General features: G+C 36.8%; 2 protein-coding genes across 2 annotated transcripts; both read right to left on the bottom strand.

Annotated features, from left to right (window-relative positions):
- Positions 1-443: 443 nt before the first annotated feature.
- Positions 444-1,001, bottom strand: LOC121267274 (uncharacterized mitochondrial protein AtMg00310-like). The gene has a single exon (XM_041171123.1). It carries the CDS (start codon positions 999-1,001, stop codon positions 444-446), a length of 558 nt encoding a protein of 185 aa, XP_041027057.1.
- A 17,264-nt stretch (positions 1,002-18,265) lies between these two features.
- Positions 18,266-25,886, bottom strand: LOC121267273 (zinc finger protein ZAT1-like). The gene is made up of 2 exons (XM_041171122.1): positions 25,186-25,886; positions 18,266-18,897 (listed from the first exon to the last, which is right to left on the bottom strand). The coding sequence occupies exons 1-2, from the start codon at positions 25,729-25,731 to the stop codon at positions 18,340-18,342; spliced, it is 1,104 nt and encodes a 367-aa protein (XP_041027056.1). The 5' UTR covers positions 25,732-25,886; the 3' UTR covers positions 18,266-18,339.
- Positions 25,887-26,019: the final 133 nt, after the last annotated feature.

Raw genomic sequence — 26,019 nt, 5'->3', positions numbered from 1 at the left:
TCCAGGAGGTGGAAAAGAACGTATTTATTGTGACCTTTGCAACTCATTCGGATAAAAAGAGAATTCTAGATGGACGTTTGTGGCTCTTTGATAATGCATTGTTCCCTTTACTTCATTACGATGGTCTGATGAAACCTGGCCAGATAAAGTTTGATAGCGAGGTGTTTTGGTTGCAGATACATAACCTACCATTGCCACAATTGCAAATTCTTGAACTACCTGAATGTTCATGGTCCTTGAAAGAGCATCAAAGAGCTACAACATAGACAACTGAGGTAGGTAACATTTTTGTTGACTTTTTGAGCAAGCACCCCAAACATCTCTGGTAGACTCGCACCTCCATAGTGCATGCACTGTGTCTTCTGCTTCTAGTCTGCAAATGGGATAGAGGGAATGCTCAACAATTCTCTTCTTGAAGAGGTTGGATTGGGTAGGGAGGGACTCTAGACACGCTCTCCATACTTTTCTCCATATGACACTTGGAGTTGCCAAAGTTGATTCCATACTTCTCTGGATGAGTTACTACTCGAGACAGTGGCAATTTTGTCCAGTACCTTGACAGGGCTTAGGCTTTTGCTAGGAGTAGGATGTGCAATCCATTTGTCCTTCCATATGTGCATCTCACTGCCATTCTCAACCTTCCAGTAAGCACCTGCTTCAACAAGAGGTCTAGCTGAGAGGAAGCACCTCCATATAAATGATGGCTTGGTTCCTAACTTTGCTTGCTGAAAGATGGATCTTGGATAGTATTTGGCTTTCATCACTTTGGCTACAAGGGATTCGAGTTGCTGGATCAGTCTCCAACATTGTTTGGCAAGCATGACTTTGTTGAATGCCTCGAGGTCCTTGAAGCTCATAACCCCTTCTAGTTTAGATTTCTCCATCCATTTCCAAGAAATCCAATGGATCTTGTTCTCTCTGTCTTGCTGCCCCCACCAGAAGTTATGGAATAAACTGTTAATATCTTTGAGAAGAGAGTGAGGCAACTTGAATACACTCATGGTATTGGTGGGGAGGGCTTGGAGCACAACTTTGATGTGGTTTCCTTCCCTGCCTGGGATTGCATCTTGACTTTGTGATTACTTGTTCTCAATCTTACACTATCTAGGATACCTTTGAAAGATTTGCATCAATCCCTACCAACAACAGAGGGCAACCCAATGTACTTTTCATAGGACATAAAAGACCTCATCCAAGCAATGGAAAGGATGTACTTCTAAGCAACTTAAGTTGTATTCTTACTGAACATAATTGATGTTTTTTCAAGGTTAAGCCTTTGTCTCGAGGCTAACTCATACACTCTCAACAGGCTAAATAACCTGCTCCATTCAAAGGCATTAGCCTTACAAAAGAGAAGGCTGTCACCAGCAAAAAATAGGTGAGAAATTCTGAGTTGGCCTTTAGCAATTGGAACACAATGAATCAGACCATTAGCTTCAGCTTGATTGATCAGGTTGCTAAGTGCTTTTTAGCACACAAAATAAAAAGATAAAGTGAGAGGGGATCACCTTGTCTCATACCTCTAGTTGGATGGAAGGATTCTTGAGGTATGTCATTCACCAAAATTTCATAGGAGATTGTCTCAATGCACTGCATAACTAGTTCCACCCACTAGCTGCAGAATCCCAACTTGTATAACATAGCTCTGAGAAAACTCCACTCAATTACATTGTAGGCCTTGCTCATGTCAAGCTTCAAAGCCATGTAACCCTCATTACCTGAGATTTTACATTTCATAGTATGCAAGACCTTGAAAGCCACTATAATATGATCATAGATAAGTCTATTAGGAACAAATGCAGATTGTGTGCAGGAAATGATTTGAGGCAATAGTTTCTTTAGCCTATTGGCTACAACTTTGGAAACCAGATTATAGAGTACATTACATAGAGAAATGGGTCTAAACTCAGTCCCTTTTGTAGGGACCTTTTTTTCGGGAATTAAAGTGATAAAACTGTTGTTAATCTCAGCAATACTACCTTTGGAGTTTAGCACCAGTAAAATTGCATCATAGACCTGAGCTCCAATGATAGGCCAGTGTTTTTGATAAAAAAGTTGCAGGGAAGCCATCTGGTCCTGGGGAGCTCAGTCCCTCGATTTGAAAAAGGGCATCCTCCACTTCTTGTTGAGTGTAAAAACTTGTGAGTAGATCATTCTGGGCTGCTGTGACTCGAGGCTTCAGTGAGGCTAAACACTGATATATTATCTGGTTCTGAGGTGGTGAACAGGTCTTTATAGTAGCTTTGGAAAAGTGCACTAATGCCTTCTTTGGAGTGAACTTCCTTGCTATATCCACCAACCATTTTGTTAATCACATTGGTTTTCCTCATTTGAGAAGCTCATTGGTGGAAAAACTTGGTGTTTCTGTCTCCCTCACTTAACCACTTTTGTTTTGCCCTCTACTTCTACTTGAAATTTTATTTTTCAAGTAGTATGTTCACTATTCTTTGCACTTGCTTAATTGCATCATTGAGGTATCCTCTATTTCCCTTTTGTAAATCAGTTAATAGAGCTAATTAAGCCTTCATTTCTTCTTGTGTCTTGTAGAAACCACCTTCCTCCACTGCACTAGTTTCTATTTATAGATGGTAAGTCCCTCAAATGCATAGCTAAGTTTGTTATCTGCCTGCCTGGGATGATTCCAGGCTTCCTCCACCACCTTATAGCACTCCTCTCTCAATGCCCATCTTGCCTCAAATCTAAAGGGCTTATCACTCTTAGAAAGTAGGGGTTGGCTCCCATCTAGAGTGACAAGAATTGGGCAGTGATTAGAACTTAATGCTGGGAGAGTGAGCACCCTCGAGTTAGGGTAGGATTCATACCGTATGGCATTGTAGAGGGCTATGTCAAGCCTCTCTTTTGTAAAAGCCCCCGCCCCCGCCCCCTCCTCCCCCCCCCCCCCAAAAAAAAAAAAAACAAAATCTTCCATTTGACTAGGTGAATTTATTGCCAATGAATCCCGTATCACACAAACCACATGCTTCACCAGTGCTTCCAAAGGCCTCAATCTGGTTGTGAGATCTTAGAGGGTCCCCACTTCTCTCCAAAACTGAGCACCTCAATAAAATACCCTACACACAACCACCCCTTATGATTCAGTGGCTTGAGAGCTTGTAATGACTGCCAGCTTTCCTTCCTTTTAGCTGTGATGGGGCAACCATAAAAGCCTGTAAGCAGCCAATCCCTGCCTTCCTCAACCCCCTTAACCATTAGGGATATATGGTTTCGAGTATAGGAGTGAACAACTGCCTCAAAATCCTCCTTCCAAAGGAATGTAATCCCTCCACTAAGACCTTTACAGTCTACTACAAAACTGTTTTTAAACCTTAGAGTCTTTTTTATGCTTTCAACTTTGAGCCATTTGCACTTTGTTTCCATCAAGGAAACAAAAGATAAGAGCTTTTTTTGCACCATTTGATGTAGGTCATGAACTGTCTTGGGGTTCCCAAGCTCCTGATAGTTCCAACTAATGCCACTCATTGTGCTTGGTGGGACTGTTCAACGGCCTCCACTATGTCTGAATTGTACAAGTTCTTGTTGTGTCTTCCATCAATTTCAATCTTTTTACCCTTGTTATGAGCATCACAAGCAGGAAGGGGACTTGTAACTCTCTTATTTTTATTTGGTAGACCTGTAGAACCCCCCCCCCTTTTTAGTCCCACATAGAAACTATCAAAGCATAAATTCCTTGCTATTCTTTTCTAGGAGTCACTTTCCTTGGACTGTTTCAAAGCTTGGACTTGATCAGAGATGAATTGGTCAAGGGAGTTTATCTATAACACTAGGTCATTTGAGTCCTCAGAGCCCTTTGTTGTTCTGTTAACATCGCTAGTGTCAAGAGTGGGCTATTTAGCTTCAGTATCTTCCCATTTTAGGTTAGTAGCCTCCACTCCTAGCATGCCACAGGGTCCCTCTAAAGGGTTTAGAGAGACAACTGCTTTCTTATTCTGCTTTCCTTCACATTCCTTTTCGAGTAACTGCTTTGACTTTGTCAGGTCCCTTAATTCCTGCAGGTTGTCCAGAACAGCAACTTTAGCCTTGAGATCAAAGTGGTCCTTGGCAGGCACCTGAGACCCCACCCTAATTTCTGTTTTGCCATTTTGGACTTCATCCCTGTCCTCCATGGCTGGGAGTTTGCATGGCCATCCTGAGCAGCCCCTTCTCCATATTTTTTATATTGCAGATCACTTTCCCTAGCTGCAGGAGCTCTCAACCATATCCCATATTGTTGCTTGCCATCCCCACTCAATAGTCAATGCACTAAAGCAGACATTTTGAGAATGCTTGATGATACCACACTTAAAGCACACTGATGCAATCTCTCATATTTGAAGTGAACCCATGACTTCTTCCCATCCATAATTAGAAGGTACCTCTTAGAAGGGCTTTAGTAATATCAACTTCAACCCTTATTCTCAAGAATCTCCCCCAACCGATTCCTCTTTCATTTGCATGGACCTTTAGGACCCTCCCTACATTACTTCCTAGTTGGAAGCCAATCTCTTGGTTCATACAGTTGAAGGGCAGGTCATAAGCTTGGAGCCAAAACTCCTCTTTGTTGAAAGCCACCTCGTTTATGGACATGGAACCATCTAAAGGTTGGAGGCACAGGAGCTAGCGATCAAAAGACCATAGCCTACCTTTGACCACTCATAACATGTCCTGTTCATTGTTGAACTCAATGAGGAACTTGTTTAGTCCAACTTCAGAGAATTGGATCCAACTCTTACACCTCCAAACTTTGGTCATAGTGCTCTTGAATGCTTCCTTGTTAACACTTTTATCTGCCACAATCATCACCAACAAACTGAAGGGACTTGGATTCCTTGTTTTTGCCATCGAGGAGGGTGGTAACACCACCCGTTCCTTCTCCTTCTCAGTGAGACTCAGCCTTTCCCATTGTCTCGATAGTTATTCCTCCATGTTCACCAATTCAGACTAGTAAAACCAGTCTAAGGGCTTACTCTATTCTAGAGAGAAACCTCACAAAGGAGGACGATAGTCCCAATACTAGTATATTGTATCAGGCGCATGAGTAGATCAGAGTTATTTGAAAATTAAAAGAATAAAATAAAACATAGAAAAAGAAGGGGAAGAGACAGAGGAGGATGAATATATAGGAGGACAGGTTAAATTAATTGGAGTACTCTTGCTTTTGTTCTCACTGTAATCGACGTTATTTCGTGACCACAAGTGACGGGTAATTGGATAAAATCTAGCTAGGATATATAAGATCGATCTTTGAAGAGCCATAACCAATAATATATAACTTCTAAGAGCACTGGCATCCGTCTCTCTATATGTTCTTCTTCTCCAAATTTTGATGTGCAATTTTGAGAAAACTTGTATTTCGTCTTGCCATTTGATTCCCTATTTTAGGGTTGATGTTTACGCTTTTTACCGTAGTTCTCCATCTATGGGAAACCACTGTACATCCCCCTTCCCGTTTTTAATTATTTTTCCATGTCCTTCTATCTCTTCCCCTCCTACGTCTTCAATGTCCCTTGCGCCCTAGTTACTATCGGCTCTCTCTCACTCGTCCATCGATGGCAGCCCCTTCTACATTTTTCACAATAGGTAAAATTTGTCTCACAAACTCACTTGAAAACCTCACGATAACCATTTCATCTCTCACAAACTCACACACACAGTCAATGTCTCTCATGCTGTTAGCTTTGAGAGAAATTTTGTGCTCGATTTTGTTTGTGCTCTACCATTTTGGGTCTCTGTAACTCCATTATTGAATGTTGAGATAAAACTCGAAAACCCTAGCCCACTAGACCAAAATGATTTCTATATATGCTTCTCTAGGGTTAGTATAATAGCGATTTTTGTATAGGTTTTGGAAAAAAAATTGTAAAATGAGTGACCAACCCAGCATGAAATACTGCTTTTTTATTTGTATTTTGTAAAATTGATGTGTTCTGTTATTCAATCTAGTTTGTCCATTTCACTATGCTATGAATTTAACATGCTGCTTTGTTTCACTGTCAGTGAGCATTCCATATAGATTCACTTCTTGTTTGATTTCTATTTTGTGAAATTTATGTATTCTGCTATTCAATCTACCTGTGGCATTTCAGTGTGCCTAGAATTTGACATAGCAGATGCTTTGTTTCACTGCCAGTGACCAACCCATACAGATTCTCTACTTGCTTTCCTTTCTGTTTTGTGAAATTTATGGCTAATTTATTGTATCTAGCTTGCCATTTGATTCCTATGAAGAATTTCACATGCAACTCTAATGTGCTTTGTTTCATTGTCAGTTGCCTTGCCATTGACATTGTACTGCTTGTTTGATTTTTGTTTTGTGTAATTGCTGTGTAATTTATTCAATCTAACTTGTCATTTCATTCTGTGTAATTTAATATGTTGATGTAGTAGTTAAAATCAACGAGGTTGCCATTTTTGAGGAATTGCTTGTGAAATTCATGTTTTGTGTACTTTCTTGGGTTTATTCAATCTAGCTCTTCATGTATATTTTTATGAAGATTTTCACTTGCTTATGTGCTTGGATTTTCGCATGAAATTTTTTTCTGTTTGGATAAATGTTCTATAATATATTTAAGTGAGCTTGCATTTTTTTCTATGAATAAGGTTGGTAACTTTTTCTATTTTCAGAGTTAAAAATCATAACTTTTGTGAATTGTAAACTTTGGTAGCTTTTTTGGATGTACAAAGTTAACAATCAAATAAGGAAACAATATGATCTAAAATCTTACTTATATATGCTTCTTTGTTTACTGTTTGGGTAAGCTGACACTTCGTTTTCTCTCCTATTACTGTGTTGGTTGGCTTCACCAGTTGTTGGTTTTCTGGTTCTTGTTCTTGATTCCTTATTTGCTTTTTCTTAGTGTCATTGCTTTATTCTTTGCAGCTTTAATTCTTGACTTAGTAGAGGTTTTTGTAGGGGCTGTATGTGTAATTAGGCTGTGATGATGCTTAGGCTGTAATGATGGTTATGATAAATGTGTAAAATCACAACTTCTGTAAATGTGGTGAGCTCGATATGGCTGGGTAACCCATATGGTCATTTTTTGTGAAACTTTCACAAAGTCAACTGTTTTGCAGCCATTCGAGCTTGTGTTATCTGCTTACCTATGCCTGAATAAGAAAACCATTATGAGCCTCCTCCCAAAATTTCTTTTCCACTGTTATGTAATTTATGTATTTCTCTATCATTTTTACTGTTCTGTTGTCATTTGGGTATGTTGTTCAGTTTTGTTGATTGGATTAATTTCTCATTTTTCCTGTTCTTCTATTCAATTCTGTCGATATTACTTTGCCATTTTGGTTGTTCTGTTATTCAATTTTGTTGGTTTTATTACTTTGCCATTTTTCTAGTTCTATTATTAAGTTCTTATGGTTGGATTAATTTTCCATTTTTATTATTCTTTTATTCAGATCTGTTGGTTGAATTAATTTCATCTCTTTGTTGTTTAGTTGTGTTTAAACCTAAAAGCTTCTTATTTTCATTCTTATGTTGTGATGCTTCCATGTTGTTTCAACCTAAAGTCTTGATTATTTTTATAAGCCCCTTAGTTGTGAAGTTCTTTTCTTTCATTGGATTATTTACTTCTTTGAAATATACCAACTATTCTATATTCATGCTCTGATATTGCATCTTGCTTAACAATTTAGAGTTGTTGTTCAAAAAAGATGGCTATGAGATCTCTATAGGCATGCTTACCTAAATCACAAAATTATACATGTTGTTCAGTTTTGTAAAACTTAGCTGTGAGATATCTATATGTATGTTGTTCAGTTTTGTGAAACTTGGTATTCAATTTTGTGATTTAGGTATTCTAATACACTATAGGGATGCTATTCAGTTTTCTGAAGTTGGATTACTTTGATGAGTTTGCTGTTCAGTTGTGATATTCAATTTTTTTCGTTGGATTAATTTCTTATTTCACTAGTTTTGATGTGAGATATCTACGCTAAAGATCATTTCATCTTCTTCAAACCTACATCATTTATTGCAGTTGGCTATGTTGGTTTGATTTTGGCATGCTTCTATAATGGGTTTTGTTGGTTCGGTTATTTGGTACCCCATGGTGTTCTGTTGTGCTACACCCTATGTTGTTCAGTTTTGTTTGGTGGATTAGTTTGTTCATTTGGTTCTTTATCCATGTCTATCCCCCTTAGCTATGATGATGACAAAATTGAGTGGGGACAAAAGAAAGTTGGGACATACTCTATGGCAGGGTAACTCTGATGGCCAATCACTACTAGCAACCGATTGATGCAACAATTGAGGATGTGCTACACTTCTTACATGTTACCACTCCTTTCTTGAGCCTATTCCCAAAATTGCTAATCCATTGTTCTTGAGTTTCTAACATGTCTACTAACTGTTGTGTGTCTAGAATTTGTTGGAGATGAATTCTCAAGACCATGGACATATGTACTTCATGACCCTCCTCAACTAGGACCTTTCTATTGACCACACTTACATTAGTCAAACTCAACAATCTCCTGTGATGTTGGAAGACTCTCTACCCTCACCCCAAATAGAGCATTTCTCAATAAAAAAAATTTGCCAGGGGTGTGAACTTCACCAAAGAAGAAGACAAGTTACTTGTTTCGGCATGCCTGAATACCTCCGTAAATGCCATCCAGGGAATATACTAAAAACAAGCCCAACTTTGGGATAAAATTTTGATTTACTTCAATGAGTTTAAACAAAGTACAACTGAGCGAAATGTTGGGTCCTTAATACATCGGTGGTTGGCAATTCAAAAGGTGACCATCAAATTTTGTGCAAAATTGGCCCAAGTTGAAGGATTGAATCAAAGTGGTATTACCGAGCAAAACAATGTATAACCATCCACTACTAAAAACTTTTTATAGGTGCTAATTTTTTTTAGTTTTTGTTATCGTTCTGTTTGGTAATTATTTTATGTTTCTCTCTATAACTTCTAGTTTGACAAAGCGAAGATTACGTACCAATCGCTGGAGAATACTGCTTCATTTCAGTTCAAGCATTGTTGACACCTATTGAAGGACCAACCCAAATGGATTCAACGTTGCACAAAAGAAGGTCTAGAACGAAGGTCGACAATGTCCCCGGCTTCGACTCGTACCTTAGCTACATTTGTAGATTTAGTAAATGATATCGAGGCGGAGAATGTCTTCAACAATGATGTCGTTGAATTGGAGCAACCAATGGGAAGGAAAGCTGAGAAAGCAAAATGTAAGGCCCAAGACAAGCCAATAGAGGACATTATTCAGTTGAGGAAGATATAGTATACTCTTCTCGAGAAGCCACACGCTCAGGAGAGAGAATTTTTCCATCTCAAGGCTGAGAAAATGCAATATGATTGAGAAAGGGAAGGACACAAAATATGAAAAGAGGATGAGAGACTGAGGTTGGAGTCTGAGAGATTGGAATTTGCCCAGTTACATGCAGAGGAGAGAGTGAAGAGTGAGTGGTTGGAGAGAAAGGAGCGAATCATGCTGATCGATGTGACCACTTTGCTTGGACAACAACGGCATATTTCCAGCATCATCAAAGGAAAATCGTAGTGAGACGCACTGCTGAGAATCAATGACTTATTTTTTTTTATAAAATTTATCTGTTATTGATGCATTCTCCAATTTGTATAATTTTTTCAACATTAATCAATGAGTTTGCATCATTGGTTAGCTGTTATTGTTAAGAAATTTTGTAACTTTGTATGTTATACTTTGTAACTTTGGTAGTATTTATTCTAGAAGCTTAAAGTTTTTGACAATGATTTTGTGCAAGGATAGAAGATGGTAACCAAAATATTACAACTGCTTACACTATTACAGATAATGAACATAATACAACTTTACATGGCATGTTTTATATCAAGAGAAAATTTTTTAGGGAATGAAAGTTGAACAAGTAGGAATATCTAGTCTCTACTCATAACATTAGAAATTATAGTGGATTGCAACTATTCTACTTTTGGAAATATAATTTCCATTGATGCTCAATTAGGTCTGATTGGAGTTGATGATGTGCCGAAGTGTCTCTAATTACATGATGATGCTGAATGAACTCCATAAGTTCGATTGTAGGATTGCGCGAGAATTGAGGAAGATCATAATCAACTTGATCGTACTCAAACTTGGGACCTTGATTATCATCATCCTTGTCTTCGAGATCATGTTATGTAAAATAACGCATGCTTTCATTGTTAGATTCTTGATCTTGAACATTCGAGCAGGTCAAAGAATGATTCCAAAGAGTTGGTGAAGGACTCCAAATGCACGCTTCACATCCTTTCTTGTCGATTCTTGTGATGCTACAAATATTTATTTTTATTCCCCTATGGAGATGGAATAGTCTTCACAAATATTGACCAATTTGGATTAATACCATTGGCAAGGTAGTACCTGATAATGTAGTTATTTTCATTGATTGAGTAATTTACTAGAGGAGCAAGCCCTTAGGCAAGTTTAGTGAAAATGAAAGATCTCTCTAGCACATTTATATTGTGATGCGAACTGGGTAGTTCAAAAAATGCATGCTATATCCATAGATTATATGAAGCAACCGCTTCTAGTATAATAGTTGGTTTATGATAATGGCCGGAGTACATACCATTCCAGGTTGCGGGATAATTTTTTCACTTCCAATGCATGCAATCAATGTTTCCTAGCATCCTTGAGAATTCACGTTGTTTACCAAGAGCGAGCAATTAAGCAATATCAGCGGCATTTGGAGACTGCAAATATTCATTAGAAAAACTATTTACAATTGTGGTTACAATTTTTTTGAGGCTCTTTCTTGTAGTGCTTTCTCCAATCCGTATGTATTCATCCATAAAATCAACAGTTACTACATACGCAAGCCTTCTAATGCATCAGTTATCTTTTGCAAGAAAGATAGACCGAGTCTTTTAACATTATCTCTTCTTTGGATGAAGTAGGGCTCTGAGTCTCTATCTCATGTTGAATATGAAGAAATAGAGAACGACTCATACAAAATCTCATTCAAAATAGATTCAAGGGATATACAGGTACTTCTACAAAATAGTCATGAAATAGCCGTTCATGGCCTTGAATATGATCACGCCGAATATATTTACGACATTGGCAATTGCGATGATGAGTTGATGTTGATCCATCACCGTCATTAACAACATCCTCCAACTCATCTTCAAAGGATAAGTTAAGCATCAATTTTGAAAGAATAAACAAGTCATTTTAGAAGAAGTGGAAAATGAGAAATAGACTGTTGCAAATTAACTACAACATTATCAGTAGGCCGAGCATCCCAAGAATTGCAAACAATGTCCTCACACCCATCAGCCCCAATCCACATATCCTCAAAGCAAAATAGTTTCATTTTTCTCCGTAGTGTATAAACAGACCCACAAGTATCAAGGAGTAAACAATTATGATCAGAATGAGTAAGAGCAAAATTACTGACCTTTGTAGAGGGATACTTGAGCATCCACTCGAGATTAGCTAGAAGTCTGTCAAGCCTCTCCTGGATGAAATCCTCCACTTCCCTCATATTGGGCCATGTGAAAAAAAGCCCCCTCTATTGTTAAAATCTGAAAAATTACATGAATCAATGAAATCTTAAAATCTCGCATTTGCTATTCAAAACGAATTCAACCATATTGTTTTTTCAAAATTAGACACCACTTCATTAAAATCCCAAAAACATATCCATGGAACAATCAGAGAGACCAAAATAGATTTTAACAATTGCCAAATGCCCTTTCTGTGCCCAACCTCTAGGTGAACATACATGGTAGTGATACGCCATTTATAGTTTAAGTTCAAATCAGTGACCCATGCATCAATATCGTATTTAGAATATGAGACAATTTCCAGATTAACATCCTTATGCCAAAAAAAGCACAATACCCCCATTACGGCCTTCACAGTTCACTGCTAAAAGCCTGAAAACCTCAAAGTAAATTTTAAATTTTCCATCTTATGAATTAACGACTTTGTCTCCATCACAAACAACACTTCGAGAACTTCTTTTCGGACAACGTCACGAAGAACATGAAGTGCTCGTGGGTTCCCAAGCCCACGAGAGTTCCAACTCATTAGTTTCATGATGATCGCCGGGGCCAAAAATCTGCCTCTGCCGATAATACTTGCACTTCCACCAGACATCTATCATCAGAGGGATGAAGTCTTTTAGAATCAGTAGGGGACTTAACATCATCACAACCAACTAGCACATTCAGGCTCTTAAAGGGAGTATTAGAAGAGGAAGACTTACATGGAATTGGTTGAGTCACATTGTCTTTTTTCTTGGGAGGAAGCCGACGACTATTACCCTCACCAAAATAGATTTTGAATGTGGGCACAATAGTCCACTTTGCCTCATGTTGAACTGGCCCAATAACCAAAATTCCTTTCAATGGTGAAGATGACGAGGGAATAGCATTAGACGCCTTCTCCACAAATGATACTGGAATCACATTGCACCCATCACCATGAATAGATGTAGAGGGACTAAGCAATTCATCTGAAATTGGGGGAATTAGTCATGTAAAGGAATATTGTTGTGATGCCATAACTGGTGTAAAGAGGCCCAAGATCCAAGTCTGATCCACCTGACAAACCAACTTGCCCAAGCCCACTTCGAGGCAAAACTGAAGGCCCCTGGTCTTTCATCTTCCTAGCAAACTTTGAAAATTTAAATGGAGAACCAACATAATCTTCATCGATAACTGTCATAACTGTCAAGACTTTCTTCCTCGATAATGGCTCAACATTGCTCTATTTGAGTATGTCGTCGCCAGTGATGTTATGCACCTCGAAGGAATCCTAGATAATTAGCTTCTTGTCAATGGGCTACGTGGGCGACCGGGCCATTTAAGAAAATTGCATTGCTTCTGTTGTTTAGTTATTTAGTTGGGTTAAGACGTGAGCTCGGCGGGTCACAACATGGGCTGAGTTATTAAGTCCTTAGTTGCAGTTATTTACAAAGTGGGGCAGTTGTTTGTATCTGTTGCAGTTATTTTGTGACTAAGTTTAATCTATTTCTTTATAAGTATTGTAATTCAGTATTAATGAGAATTTTTCATCAGTTTCAGCCATAATTTGAGTATTGGAGGAGAGGCCCCTTGAAGTGCCTTAATACAATTACTAGCATAAAATAATAGTTACAAGTCAAACCCTAACAAGTGACCTCCATAGGACAACCATGGCATGCGAAGAACTACTAGAAGAAGAAGAATCACCTTTCCTAGATAACATTTGATGAGCTTTTACATCCCTTCTGCGTGTAAACCTGCCTAGCTTATTCAACAATAAATTTTCATGATCCACACGTAACCAAGCCCCATATGGAAAGTGTGAAGGGGAAAAATGCCCATAGCCCATAAATTGGGCCCAACCCACCAAGCCATCAGTAAAGACAAAAAGGGAGACAAATAAGAAATAAGAAGAGAACAAGAGGGATATAGGGCTGCAAATGTCAGAGGGAGCTAAGAGGGAGACAATAGAGATATTAGGGCTATAAAATGGCAGAGGGTCAGAAGAAGAAGGAGAAGTGTGCACGCAAGGGGATCTGCCAATGTATAGTAAAGGGTCAGGCAAATATATAAAAGGGGATGCACAAACAACATAAAGAATGAATTTTTAGGATAGGACGGTCAACAAACAGATGGGGGACAAACGAATCAAGAGGGATTTTTGAGATAGATAGGAAGAGCTTCAACCTTCTCTATACAATAAGATATGAGGATCTATGAGTGATTGTAAACATATATATTATATTGGAAACTTCCCTCCCCAAACTCCCGTGGACGTAGGTGTATTGCCGAACTACGTAAATCTTGGTGTCATCTATTTTTACTTTCACATCACTTATTTTCCATCCACTACCATGGACGTACAAACCGCCACTGTATAACTGCACCGGAACATTGCTGGGAACTCCAAATAATTCACATATTGGCACTGCTTGCGTAGAGTTGCCCAGGCCTGCGAAACATGACATCAAGAGGAACCTTTCTTTCTCAAATTGTGATATGTGAATTGCCCATAATTCATAGTCCCTATCTGAATGCCCCAATTTGCCACAACAGTAACAAAAGGTCGGTAACTTCTCATTTTTTAAGTGAATCCAAACTGTCACAGATTTGCATAAACACAGACGTTTAATGCGTGGAAGAGGCCGACGGATATCCAATTTAACGCGGACTCTACAGAATTCTCCCTAGGCCGGTGTTGATTCTGGTAAATCGATATCCTCTTCTTCTCCAATAGAATTACCAATGATATGGATTACCGACGTATTCATGCAATTCAACGACAAATCCTAAAGCCGAATCCAAAAAGACGCATAATGTATACAGATAGTAGAAATCTGGCAATTTCCATCTTAATCCCGCATCAGTACGAGAGTACTCTTATAAAAAAAACGAAGAACACGAGCTTTATCCGCAATCTCTGTAAATTGTGCCAGAAATAAACTCGGGAAATGGTTCGGCAACCATGATTTCCTCAGATTTTATTGCAGACAACTGTAATTTGTCAATACTGAGTAATAAATCTTATGCCATTACGGAAAGAGAGAATGCCCACAACAGGGCAAATATAGGAAATTAAGTAAAACTTGTATGTTGAACAAGAACAAATACTCTCAAGTAAAAATCGCCAGAGCGTTTTACTCTGGCGATTTTTACTGAGAGAGAGTTTATTATGTGCAAATTGCAATTGATTGGGTTGTGTACGTACGTGGTCTTTCTTGATCATCACGTACGTACGTCATGAAAACTCTACAAGCAAGCCAAGCAAGAAAACTCTACAAGCTGATGCAAGCTCATCATGATCAGTACAATAGGCATGGCTTGGCTTGTTGCGTCAGAGAGATTATAAATTTCTTAAGACTACGTACCGTATATATATACGTACCTCAGTTATTCTAATTTTTTGTTTTATTTATGCATGTCTCTCTTCCCTAGCTAGCATTTGATCATGTCTTCCAAAAGTATTTTTTCACGATACATTCAGTTTTAAATTAGCTCAAATAATTTTCTCGGCCGTGACAGTCAAAGGTTGCATATATATATATATATATATATGTAATGTGCCCACTCATATTTTTTTTATTTTTTCTTAATAGTTAAGGAAATGACTATAAGTGAATTTATATTTATATTTTATTTTTCTTAGTGATTAAGAATGTGTAAAAAATGCAGAAAAGAAGTAGACAAAAAAAAACTTATTTACACTGGTGTTCATATTTCAAGTGCATAATTGGTGTGTAACCTAGCCTTGTCCTGTATAGTATATGCAGATCATCAGAGGCTGCCAACGTAATTTGACTTTCCTATATATAGGACCGGGACGTACGTACACGTTACACATTAATTTCATGGAGATCTACCATCTATAGAACATAAGTTTCGTTCGTCAGCAAGCTGCTATATTATATATATATATATATATATATATAAGAATGTCGTGCAAAGCCGTTAAAAAAATGGTGTACGTTAGTGTTGAGTCTGTTAAGTTGAATGCAAAATCGGAAAGTAGATTTTTCGTGACATATTCTACTTAAACGGCTGGTTTGAATTCAAAGATGAAATGAGATGGTTTTAGATGAAAGATGAAAGATGAAAGATGAAAGATGAAAGTAGAAAAAAAATATTATTAGAATATTATTTTTTAATAATATTATTATTTTACGATTTGAAAATGTTGAATTAAGATTTGAAAAAGTTGAATTATTTATTATATTTTGTGTAAGAATTTGAGAAAGTTGTAATGATGAGATCAGATATAAAACATTTTCCAAATCCAAACGTGGTCTATCTTTGTTATGGTATTTGAATGAATGAAATTCTATTAGAAAGTACAGAAGCATGCTGTATAAGATTCCACGTAACTTGTGTAAAGGCCATGTTGTTTATTGCGCAATCGTGATTAAGGAGAGTACGCCAATTGATGCTGAAAAGCTCTACTTGTATCTGGGGTTGGAAACCCCAGCGTACCCGTCCCTCCACGTGTACAATAATAAAACAGTGCGTTGAAACATCACAATCGAAACACGAAACACCCCCATGAAAAAGAGAATACGATAAGAGAAAGTTAACTTGAGGGAGGGACCAAGAAAGAGAGTGAGAGTTTTACAGAACAATTGAGAAGGGTGGAAATACCCTGTGATGGTGGCTCACTGAGGCACGAGCTTTGTATAGTGGGAGGAAAGGTTAGGTTTCGTGATATTGACCAACAGTGGAGAGAAGAAGAGGAGAGGTGGTAGTTTGGGGATCTTCCCGAGAGGGGCAAAGAGCCAGTGGTTAGAGCAGAAGTCATTAGGGATAGAGACTGCGGGATGGAGGATATGCGGCGACACATCATGACATGGAGCAGCTGAGAGGGTGGTGGAGGACTGGGCTTCCATGGTGGTTGGTAGAATGCTCTGTTTCAAAGTAGAAAAACAAAGTATGTTTCAGTTGACTGTGGCGTGGAGTAACTGCATGAGGTGGAGGCCCTAGGCGGTGGTTGGTGGTTCTTGGTGCATGGTTGGTGCTTAGCTGGGCAGTGGACTAAGTGAAGGGTTGGGCGTGGCTGCTGCAGTGTGAAGGAGGCTCCGAAGGTGGTGGTGAAAAGTTGTGGCGCATGGTGGGGCTTATAAAGGATGATCCTTTGAATCAAGGAAGATCAATCAAGCTAAGCATTAGGCATGAAGGATGGTTGTAACAGTTAGAAAATCACAAAGGATTTATGACTTTGTTTGACTCTATAACCAACAGAAATTTCAGCCACAATTTTAGTCTTCTTACTTAGAATAGAACCTGTATACTTATCCGTGTATCAATTAGTGTGTGAATATACAATTGTTTTGTGAGCAACAAAAATTCTATCCATATTCAATCTTCATTGGAGCTTTGGGCTCACAATTTGGCTATTTCACAAGGGTAGTGCTTCCGACGCTGGGGTGGTGCAGTGGCTTCGTCATTGTGTTGGCGAATGAGGGAGGAGCATGCAGTTGTGGTTGCTGGGCAGGGAGAATGATACGGCGTGGAGTGCTCGTCGTCGAGCTTATAGATGACACCAGTGGGTTTCATTTCGTTTTCCTTTCCTTTCATTTTGTTTCCCTCTCATTTTGTATTTTTTATGTTTCTTTTTTATTAATATGTCACTACGTCAGCCGATTCCCCCAAAGTACCCAACCCCGTGTACCTGTAGTAGAGCTTATTGATGCTCTCTCTCTCTCTCTCTCTCTCTCTCTCTCTGGATCTAGAAATTACATATTTATGTTCAAATATTCTATCCAAAGTTTTAAATACCGTTTCGGTGACTGTTTCGGTTAAAATACTGGAACGAAATATTTCAATATTGGTACTGTTATGGGTATCGTTTTGGGATGGTCTATATATAATAAATTAATTATATATGTATAAATTTTATTTCAAAATAACATCAATGCAAGTCTTAAAAAGTTAAAACACATATTTATAAAACTCAATAATATTTCTAAGTTTTCAATCCGACTATTTAAAAAAATAATTACTTATCTTCATCATGAAAAGGGTTTAGGATTTGATTTTTAGTCCTCGAGAAAATGAGATTAAAAAAAGTTAAGAAAATTGTCTTTAGATGTAAAAATTAGATTAAAAATTATGAAAAAGTCAGAATTTTAATATTATTTAAAAAAATCCACTAATTTTGACCGGTACACCGAAACCGGCCAATATTGACCGAAACATACCGATATGATCGGTATTTAACCCAATACAAAACACATACATTTCTTGTACCAGAAATTACCCTGATGGTAAGGCACGTTATTTAAAACTCTGATTCTCCCACTTTCAAAGTTAATGGCCAGTCATGTCTGACCGCCGCCGCCAGGTTGAGATAAGATTTGGCCCATTGGGGGTTTAAAACTGAATATATTTCTTTTAAGAGATATTCTGCTCATCAGCCGCACTCTCTCTGCACACTTCATGTGAGATTTTTTTTTTTTTTTTTAAACTCAACACATGATGTGCTGCGGCTGCAGCACACAGTAGGTTGCAATAAAATTTTTTCCTTCTTTTAATTTGTTAATGTTGGCTTACCTACTGTCTATTATCTACGTGAAAAGTTCTTTGAATTCCCTAACATCTATTTATTTTTTCTTGGTTTTTTAAAAAGTTAATCGTCTCTAACAGACAAGTCTGACGACCGGGCGTACAAGAGATCATGAGCCAAATGAAGAGGAAGCATAGAGGATGGTAAAATTAACGCAACACATTTACAAGAAGAGAAAAAGGTATAATTCGAATGTTCAGATAGAATTTGGAAAGAATTGAATAATATTGTACGTAAAATAAATTAATGAATATGAATGGAAAAAGAATCAATACATGTGTGATCGATGATCAGTGATCATATAAATCAAATCATCAAACGAAGATCGAATTTAGGAGCCATCTTCCCAAATAATAACTTCAAATCATTCTCCAAGGGTGTCAAGTTCAAGTCCAAGCTGCAGAAAACCCTCGTACTGTTAGATCTCTTCATCAGCACCTGCACTTTGGCGTGATCTAGAGGATTCAGAATGGAAGCTGATAACCCTTCATTCGCTCTATGCCGCTTCATATGCCCACCCAAAGCCTGCCCCATGGAGAACGTCTGTCCACATATCGAGCACTCATGCATCTTGGGTTTTTTATTCCCTGCAGAATTACTCTGCAACTTGGTCTGATCCTTGTGTTCTTCCCCCATCAATCTTGGTTTCTTGTGGCTGGCTCGGTGGCCACCCAGCGCTTGGAATGATGAAAACTGACGGTTGCATGTCTTGCATTCGAAGACATGAACCGGAAGTGGACATGTTTTCGGCTTTGTATCTGCTATGCCGCGGCCATGAGACAGCAGCATCCGACACTTCGCCATCATGTCATCTAAGCCATCTTTATTCCCTACATCTCCTAGCCTCATTCTCTTCATGGCCATCTAAAGAGGACGTATCTAACGTTCGTTGGGGACTCTTTACGTAATTGTAGGCTGAACTTGATAACGTACTTTACCGGTATGGAAACTTTGAACTGCACATATGTATGAGGAAGAAAGAGGCTGCAGCTTTGGTATTTAAAGATGAGGGGAGGTTGTAGGCCGGTGCGGTTTATTTGACTATGTTTTTTAAGGAATCATGCAAGGTGTTGGGTACGTAATTTCTAGCAGGAGGAAACTTTGACTATTTGTTTGACTGGATCCACACTTTGTATATATGCTAAGAAAGGTAATTAGGGGATGATATCTCCACGAGACTGTGTTATATTTTGGTACGCGTCGGCCGCTACCCATTGAGGAAGTCTCGTACGTAGCTCAAGTGAAAAGTGGCTTTTATTTTTCTTGCGAGCTAAAATTGCAAATCCACATCATGAGCGTGGATCGTATCAACCTGGATCTAAATAAATCATATCATCACTCATCATGTTATTCTTAAAACAAGAATAGAACGGCACGGCTGCACGAGCACCTAATCCTAAATTGATCATAAACCATAACAACAGGGTACTGTTTGACCGAATTTACCTCAAATATATAACACGTACGTTCTATCAGGACATAATTGACGCCGTGCATGCATGCATGAATTAATATATATTTCTACAATAATATAAGGTTGCCCTCTCGAAATAGATCATTTTTTGCTCTTCCATGCACTATATTATTATATACACACTACAAGAAAAACGGACTTTTGTGACTAATTTATTGTAACTAAAAGACTATTCACAATTAATTTTAGTTGTAAATAGTCATTTCGCTGAAATTAACTGGTCACAAAAATCCGTTTTTTTTGTAGTGACATAAGTGTCTAGATAATTACCCAAATTCCGGTACTGAGCGAAATATATAAGAAAAATGATATTATGACTCCTAAATATATACACTGGTGTATTTTAATTTTTTTTAAATTTTGTATCTTAATGATTAAGAAAGTGATGATTATTAGTGAATTTGTATTTTTTTTAATGGTTAAGTATGTTTAAAAAATGTTAAAAATAAAAGAAAAAAAATCTATTTACCTTGGTGTGCAATATATTTCGAGTGCACATTTGGTGTGCACCCATTGTCCAATATATAGCAGTTTGGCGTACGTGGATGCTATTTTGGTCATCAAAGGCCGGTAGTATTTTGGCATTGAATCTCATCATTATGTCTCTTCAAAGTTTTTTTTTTTTTTTTTTTTTTGATAAAATGAGAATATCATTAATCAATAGAAAACGATTACAGATAATTATCAAGCCATAGGGCTTGAGAAACACAGTCTGAAATACAATCCCACCAAACATCCATACTTTCCACCCTGAAAAAAAAAAAGCATGTCTAGCCAACTTATGGGCTACCATATTTTCTTCCCTATACACATGTCTCTTCAAAGTTATCATTAGTATAATTGCATTTTTTTCAAATATTTTTTAAATATCTTTAAACATTTAAAAATATATATATATATATATATAAATTCACTAATAGTCATTTTCTTAACCATTAAGAAAAAAATAAAAATAAAGTAAAATAAAGGAGCGGTCAAAATTATGGAGCAAAATGATAGGGCGATTTAGCATTTCTCTTTGGCATATATAGAAGATGAATAATGTTATGTACAGTCGTGAAGAGTGAAATTTACTATTAAAAAATTAATTTTTTTATTTTTTCATATGGCCGGTCTCGTTTACTCACTTTTTCAAAGGGATTGTACAATGATTGCGCACTCAACGACTGCAAATATCATTTCTCATGAAAGATAGGTAAAAAAATAGACAATACTAGTTGGCCACCCAACGTTTCTTGCTGGGCATACTGCTAGTTCAATTTATTTTTCTTTTTTATTTCAACCATTTTTAAACATCTTTAAACATTTAAGAAAAATATAAAAATTTACAAATAGTCATTTTTTTAATTATTAAGTAAAAAAATTAAAAAATAAAATAAAATATATGAGTGGTCAAAATGATGAGACAAAATGACGAGGTAAGTTAGCATTTTTCTAAAAAAACATAGATAAGAAGATAAATGGTGGAAAAAAAGAAGGGGAAGAGAAAGGTTGGACACTAGATCAGGACATGAGCTTGGTCCTGTTGGATAAGATGTAGTATAAAATATTTTCTCAAGCCGCTGGCCCGCTACACCCAAAACTAATGTATGTAAATTTCATTATATTATATTATATATATATATATATATATAGTGACGTGCACGTGCAGGAATCGCATCAAAAATAATTCTACAAGCAAGTCATCCTAAACCAACGACTAATATTCTAAAATATTAATTAATATGATGTAACTAATTACAATATGCGGGATAAAAAAAAAATACTACTATGTTGCTCTAATTATATCGCTCACTTTGCTTTGATATTGACGTAGCACCAGCATCATGTGGTGGCACTAGGTAACAGGTTTATTAAAAAAATTATATGCACAAACGTATATAAAAATGCAGTAGGAATGGCTGCTCGTTGCGTTAGAGCTAGAGATTAATTCATTCTTAAGGGCACTACAACCTCAATAATTTTTTTTTTTTTAACTGATATCCCATATATTCACCTGCTAGAATTAATTAGTCTGGCCTCAAAAGCTCAATTCATTAATATTAATGGAGGTTTATTAATGTGATACTGTGATCTAGATTAAGAGTATATATATAATTTGAGTTTCTAAATATAGAGAATTAAATGCTAGACAGTTTGAATAATGAGATGAGATGAATTGAGATAGTTTGTGAATAATAATGAAATTATTAATTAAAATTAAATAAAATTAAATGAGATAGTTTCATCCCACCTCTTTGTCTAAAAAAGCCCTAGAACGAGATGTAGAGATGGTGTTGAAGACAAGCAGTACTACTAGAATAAATCCAATCACGTGTCATGTTGGCTAGGAATTTCCAGCTAATTGGTTGGTCATGATCAGGCCCAGTCAGCCGATCGAAGTCATCTTTGGCTGGTGCCGTGCGTACGCGCGTGCTCAGATCGAAAAAGAGCAGGCCATGTTTATGTTCTTAATTAATTAATTTCTGCATGTTGTCTGTCGTGGCATATACCGTCCAACTTGTGATTCATATATAATGTATTTGCCTGCAGGTTCGTTAATTAAATTTTCGTAGCTGTTTGAATGGAATTCGATCTAAACACATGTTGAGACAAGAAAGCTTAATTAAGAAGCATATATATATATATATATATTCACCTGCTAAAGTACTGGAGACCTGTCTAACATTCATAAGAACATCGTATTTTTCACGTAACTTCTATTACCTCCTGACCCAGCTGATTGATGAGAAAACTAGTCGAATTGGAGGGTTCTTTTTCCCCATGTGGATCTCTTGAGAAAGAAAAACAAAAAAAGAGTCAAATTGGAAATTAATTACGGGACTATATCATAAATTCAGAGCCACCTTAAGCGGAAATGGCCGGCCAGTAACTGGCCAGTACAGTACCAAACGCGCGCGCGCGCGCATAACATATATATATATATATATATATATATATATATATATACACACGTACTAATATTGAGAGAGTGCCAAGCCATATATGCCTGCATACAAGCATTGATAAATGGACATGAGAAAGTTGGGAAACATTGAAGCCAAAGGACAGTACCTAGGTAGAAAAAATATTTAATTAAATGGGATAAAATGTTGTGTTGGATTTGTAGAGCCTAGTTTATTCTTATGCCGGTCCGATTTAATGACCCCACTTAACAATGATTCGTTGTGATTTTATTGATGGATTTTCAATGAAGTTTAGGCCTAATGGAAACAAACTTGGACAAGCCTCATGGGGGTTCAGGGGTGGAAGCCCTGGAAATTTTTTTTGACCTAGTCTGTAACTCAAAAAATGTTAAACAAAAAGTTCGCTCAACATTTGCGTGAGAGGTCGCTTGAGCAAAACTCACATAGAGAATTCGCTCAAGTGAATAACTTAGTAATTGTGAAATTAGGGTTTACTTCATACAACCCTATAAATTTTATTATGAGTAATATGGCTAGTCTAGAATAATGTATTTTCGCTCCAAAGTGTATTTTGTTATTCCTCAAGTAAGAAAATCATCCGGAGCTCCATGGATATAGGTATGTTGCCGAATTACATAAATATTTGCGTCGTGTAATTAATTTCTTATTTTACTTACTTGTATGTCATCCTTTTTTCACATCTCAAGTAAAGATTTGAACTTAATTAGGATTTCTACTTAATTTATATTATGCAAAATCATTATTTATTCCAAAAACTTAAAATTTAAACCGATAAAAAAGGTACATTTATATTATATTCTTAACTCATAAGATTTGCTAAGGGACACATCTCACAATCTGTTCTCAATAAGATGTAACAATTTCCATCATGCACGCAGTGCAAGTTCCAATGTCTTAACACTAGTCTGAACGAGAAAATTGGAGTAATAACAACTGAAAATTATATGCAGATAGGTAGGTTGCTGATGTAATTTGATTTTCGCATAAGACACGTTATGATGTATCGAGAAAAAAAAAAAAATGTATGTAGAAATACGCTACATATGCAAAGCAATGACGTACGTCGTGCACGCAAAACGTTTATAAAAAAAAATGGGTGATCGCGCGTTGTTCGATGACTGCAAAAATGGAAAGTAGTAGTACAAGGGAAGTTTCCTAGAAGAGCAATGTTTGGCTCCCGTTCAGCAGTGATAGTTGGGTTTAGGCAAAATTTATGTATTTTTATATATTTTTTAACATCTTTAGATTTATTTTAAAAAATAAAAAAATTAATATACTAATAATCACTTTCTTAATTACTAAAATAAATAAATAAATACAAAAACGATAAAAATAGCATTGCATGCAAGATACGAGGTACGTAGGGGCCTGTACTCTAGTAGATCTTTCATGACATGTGCCTGAAACTCATAATATATTAATATACGCGTAATTAGTTTAGTTCTAATATATATATGAATGAAATTCAATTCGGAATAAAAGAAGCGTGTAGAAGATACGTCTAAATTCCACGTAACTTGCGCAAAGGGCTGTTTACCTCTCGACCAGCTTGATTGCGAAGAGTACGCAAACTGATGATTCTCTCTCTCTCTCTCTCTCTCTCTCTCTCTCTAAATACATATATATATATATATATATTATATTCTAAAAGAATAAAAATCAGAAATTACAATATATGTTTTTAGATATTCTACTACCTTCAAAGTTAATATATGGTCAGTGTCTGACCGCCGCATTACTCTGTGGTGGTTTTTTCTTTAATAAAAATAAAATCTCTTTGCAGAAATTGATGAAAGCCAGGCAAGCATTTCCAGGTTGAGATAATAAGATTGGCCCATTTAGGGTTCAAAACTGATCAATATATTTCCTCTGTTGTTTGGTTTACCTACTGTCTATCGTCTACGTACGTGAAAAGCTCTTTGAACTCCCTAGCTAACATCTATTTATTTTTTCTTGGTTCCTTAAAAAGTAAATCTTCTTTTAGAGCATTCTCATCCGGTTTCCTAAATTTTTCTCTAAATTTTAGCTAAAAACGACACTCTCTATAATTTCATCCTAAATTTTACTCATTTTCAAAAAACCTTCTACATCTCATTTCATATTCTCTATTTTATTAAAATAATATTCTTCTATTCTTTCTTTATTATTTTTTTCTCTCACTTCCATTTACAAAAATTTAAATTATTTTTGTACGGGAATGATAATATTTTTAAAATTATTTTTTATATATTTTAGTAATTTTTAAAATTATTATTTAAAACTATAATAAATATGAGTATGAGAGAAATTGTAGATGATTGAAATAATGATTTATTTTATTTATTAGAATAAAATATTGATAAAAGATGATTTAGCGGATGAATAGTAATTTCCTATATTTAAAAAATTATTGTTCATGATCCCCTAAATCAAAATGCTAAAATAGAAAATGGGATGAGTGGGAGTTTTTCAGCTTTTTCCTAAATAATTTCTTATAATTTAGAGATAACAGTGAAGTAGGGCATGGGATGGGAATGCTAAGACCGGACCCAATAGATGAACCAAGTCAAGAAGAGAAAACATAGAAGATGGTAAACTTCAACTCATAACACATAGAGAAACGCTAATTCATTAATGTTCAGATGGAATTTGGAAAGAACCGAATGGTATTATATATATTGTACGTACATAAATTTAAAAAAAAAAATTAACGAATATATATGAATGGGAAAAAAAAATCAATACACGAGTGAGTGATCACATATATAATCAAATCATCAAACGAAGATCGACTTTAGGAGCCATCTTCCCAAATAATAACTTCAAATCATTCTCCAAGGGCGTCAAGTTCAAGTCCAAGCTGCAGACAACCCTCGTACTGTTAGATCTCTTCATCAGCGTCGGCACTTTGGCGTGATCTAGAGGATTCATAATGGAAGATAACCCTTCGTTCGCTCTATGCCGCCTCATATGCCCACCAAGAGCCTGGCCCATGGAAAACTCCTGCCCACATATCGAGCACTCATGCATCTTGGGTTTGTTCCCAGAACTCTGCAATTTGGTCCTATCCACCTTGTGTTCTTCCCCCATTAATCTTGGCCTCTTGTGGCTGGCTCGGTGGCCACCCAGCGCTTGGAATGATGAAAACTGACGGTTGCATGTCTTGCACTCGAAGACATCAACCGGATGTGGACATGTATTGGGCTTTGTATCTGTTAAGCCACCTCCATGAGATAGCAGCATCAGACACTTTGCCATGTCGTTTAAGCTGTCTTTATTCCCTACAATATCTTCTGATCTCATTCTCTTCATGGCCATCTAAAAAGGACGTATCTAACGTTGGGGACTCTTTAAGTACGTAATTGTTAGCTAGCTGAACTTGATGAAGTAAGTTGCTGGTATTGAAACTTTGAACGGCAAATATGTATGAGGAAGAGAGAGGCTGCAGCTTTGGTATTTATAGACGATCGAGGGGAGCTTGAAGGGTGCGGTTTACTTGATTATGTTTTTCAAGGAATAAGGGGTGCTGGGTTCCTCGTAAGAGGCAACTTTTGACTATTCATTTCTGGTTCCACACTTGTATGCTAAGAAAAGGTACAGGATGAT

Source organism: Juglans microcarpa x Juglans regia, chromosome 5S (genome assembly GCF_004785595.1).
Source record: "Juglans microcarpa x Juglans regia isolate MS1-56 chromosome 5S, Jm3101_v1.0, whole genome shotgun sequence".
NCBI lineage: Eukaryota > Viridiplantae > Streptophyta > Magnoliopsida > Fagales > Juglandaceae > Juglans > Juglans microcarpa x Juglans regia.
This window is presented reverse-complemented; position numbering and strand designations above follow the sequence as displayed.

Excerpts from the sequence above, each read along its gene's own strand:
- LOC121267274 (XM_041171123.1), bottom strand. The coding sequence starts at position 1,001 with ATGAGTGTATTCAAGTTGCCTCACTCTCTTCTCAAAGATATTAACAGT.
- LOC121267273 (XM_041171122.1), bottom strand. The coding sequence starts at position 25,731 with ATGGCCATGAAGAGAATGAGATCAGAAGATATTGTAGGGAATAAAGAC. Across the intron at positions 18,898-25,185 it reads TCGATCTTCGTTTGATGATT|ATGGCCATGAAGAGAATGAG; the intron begins TGATTATATATG and ends CGTCCTCTTTAG.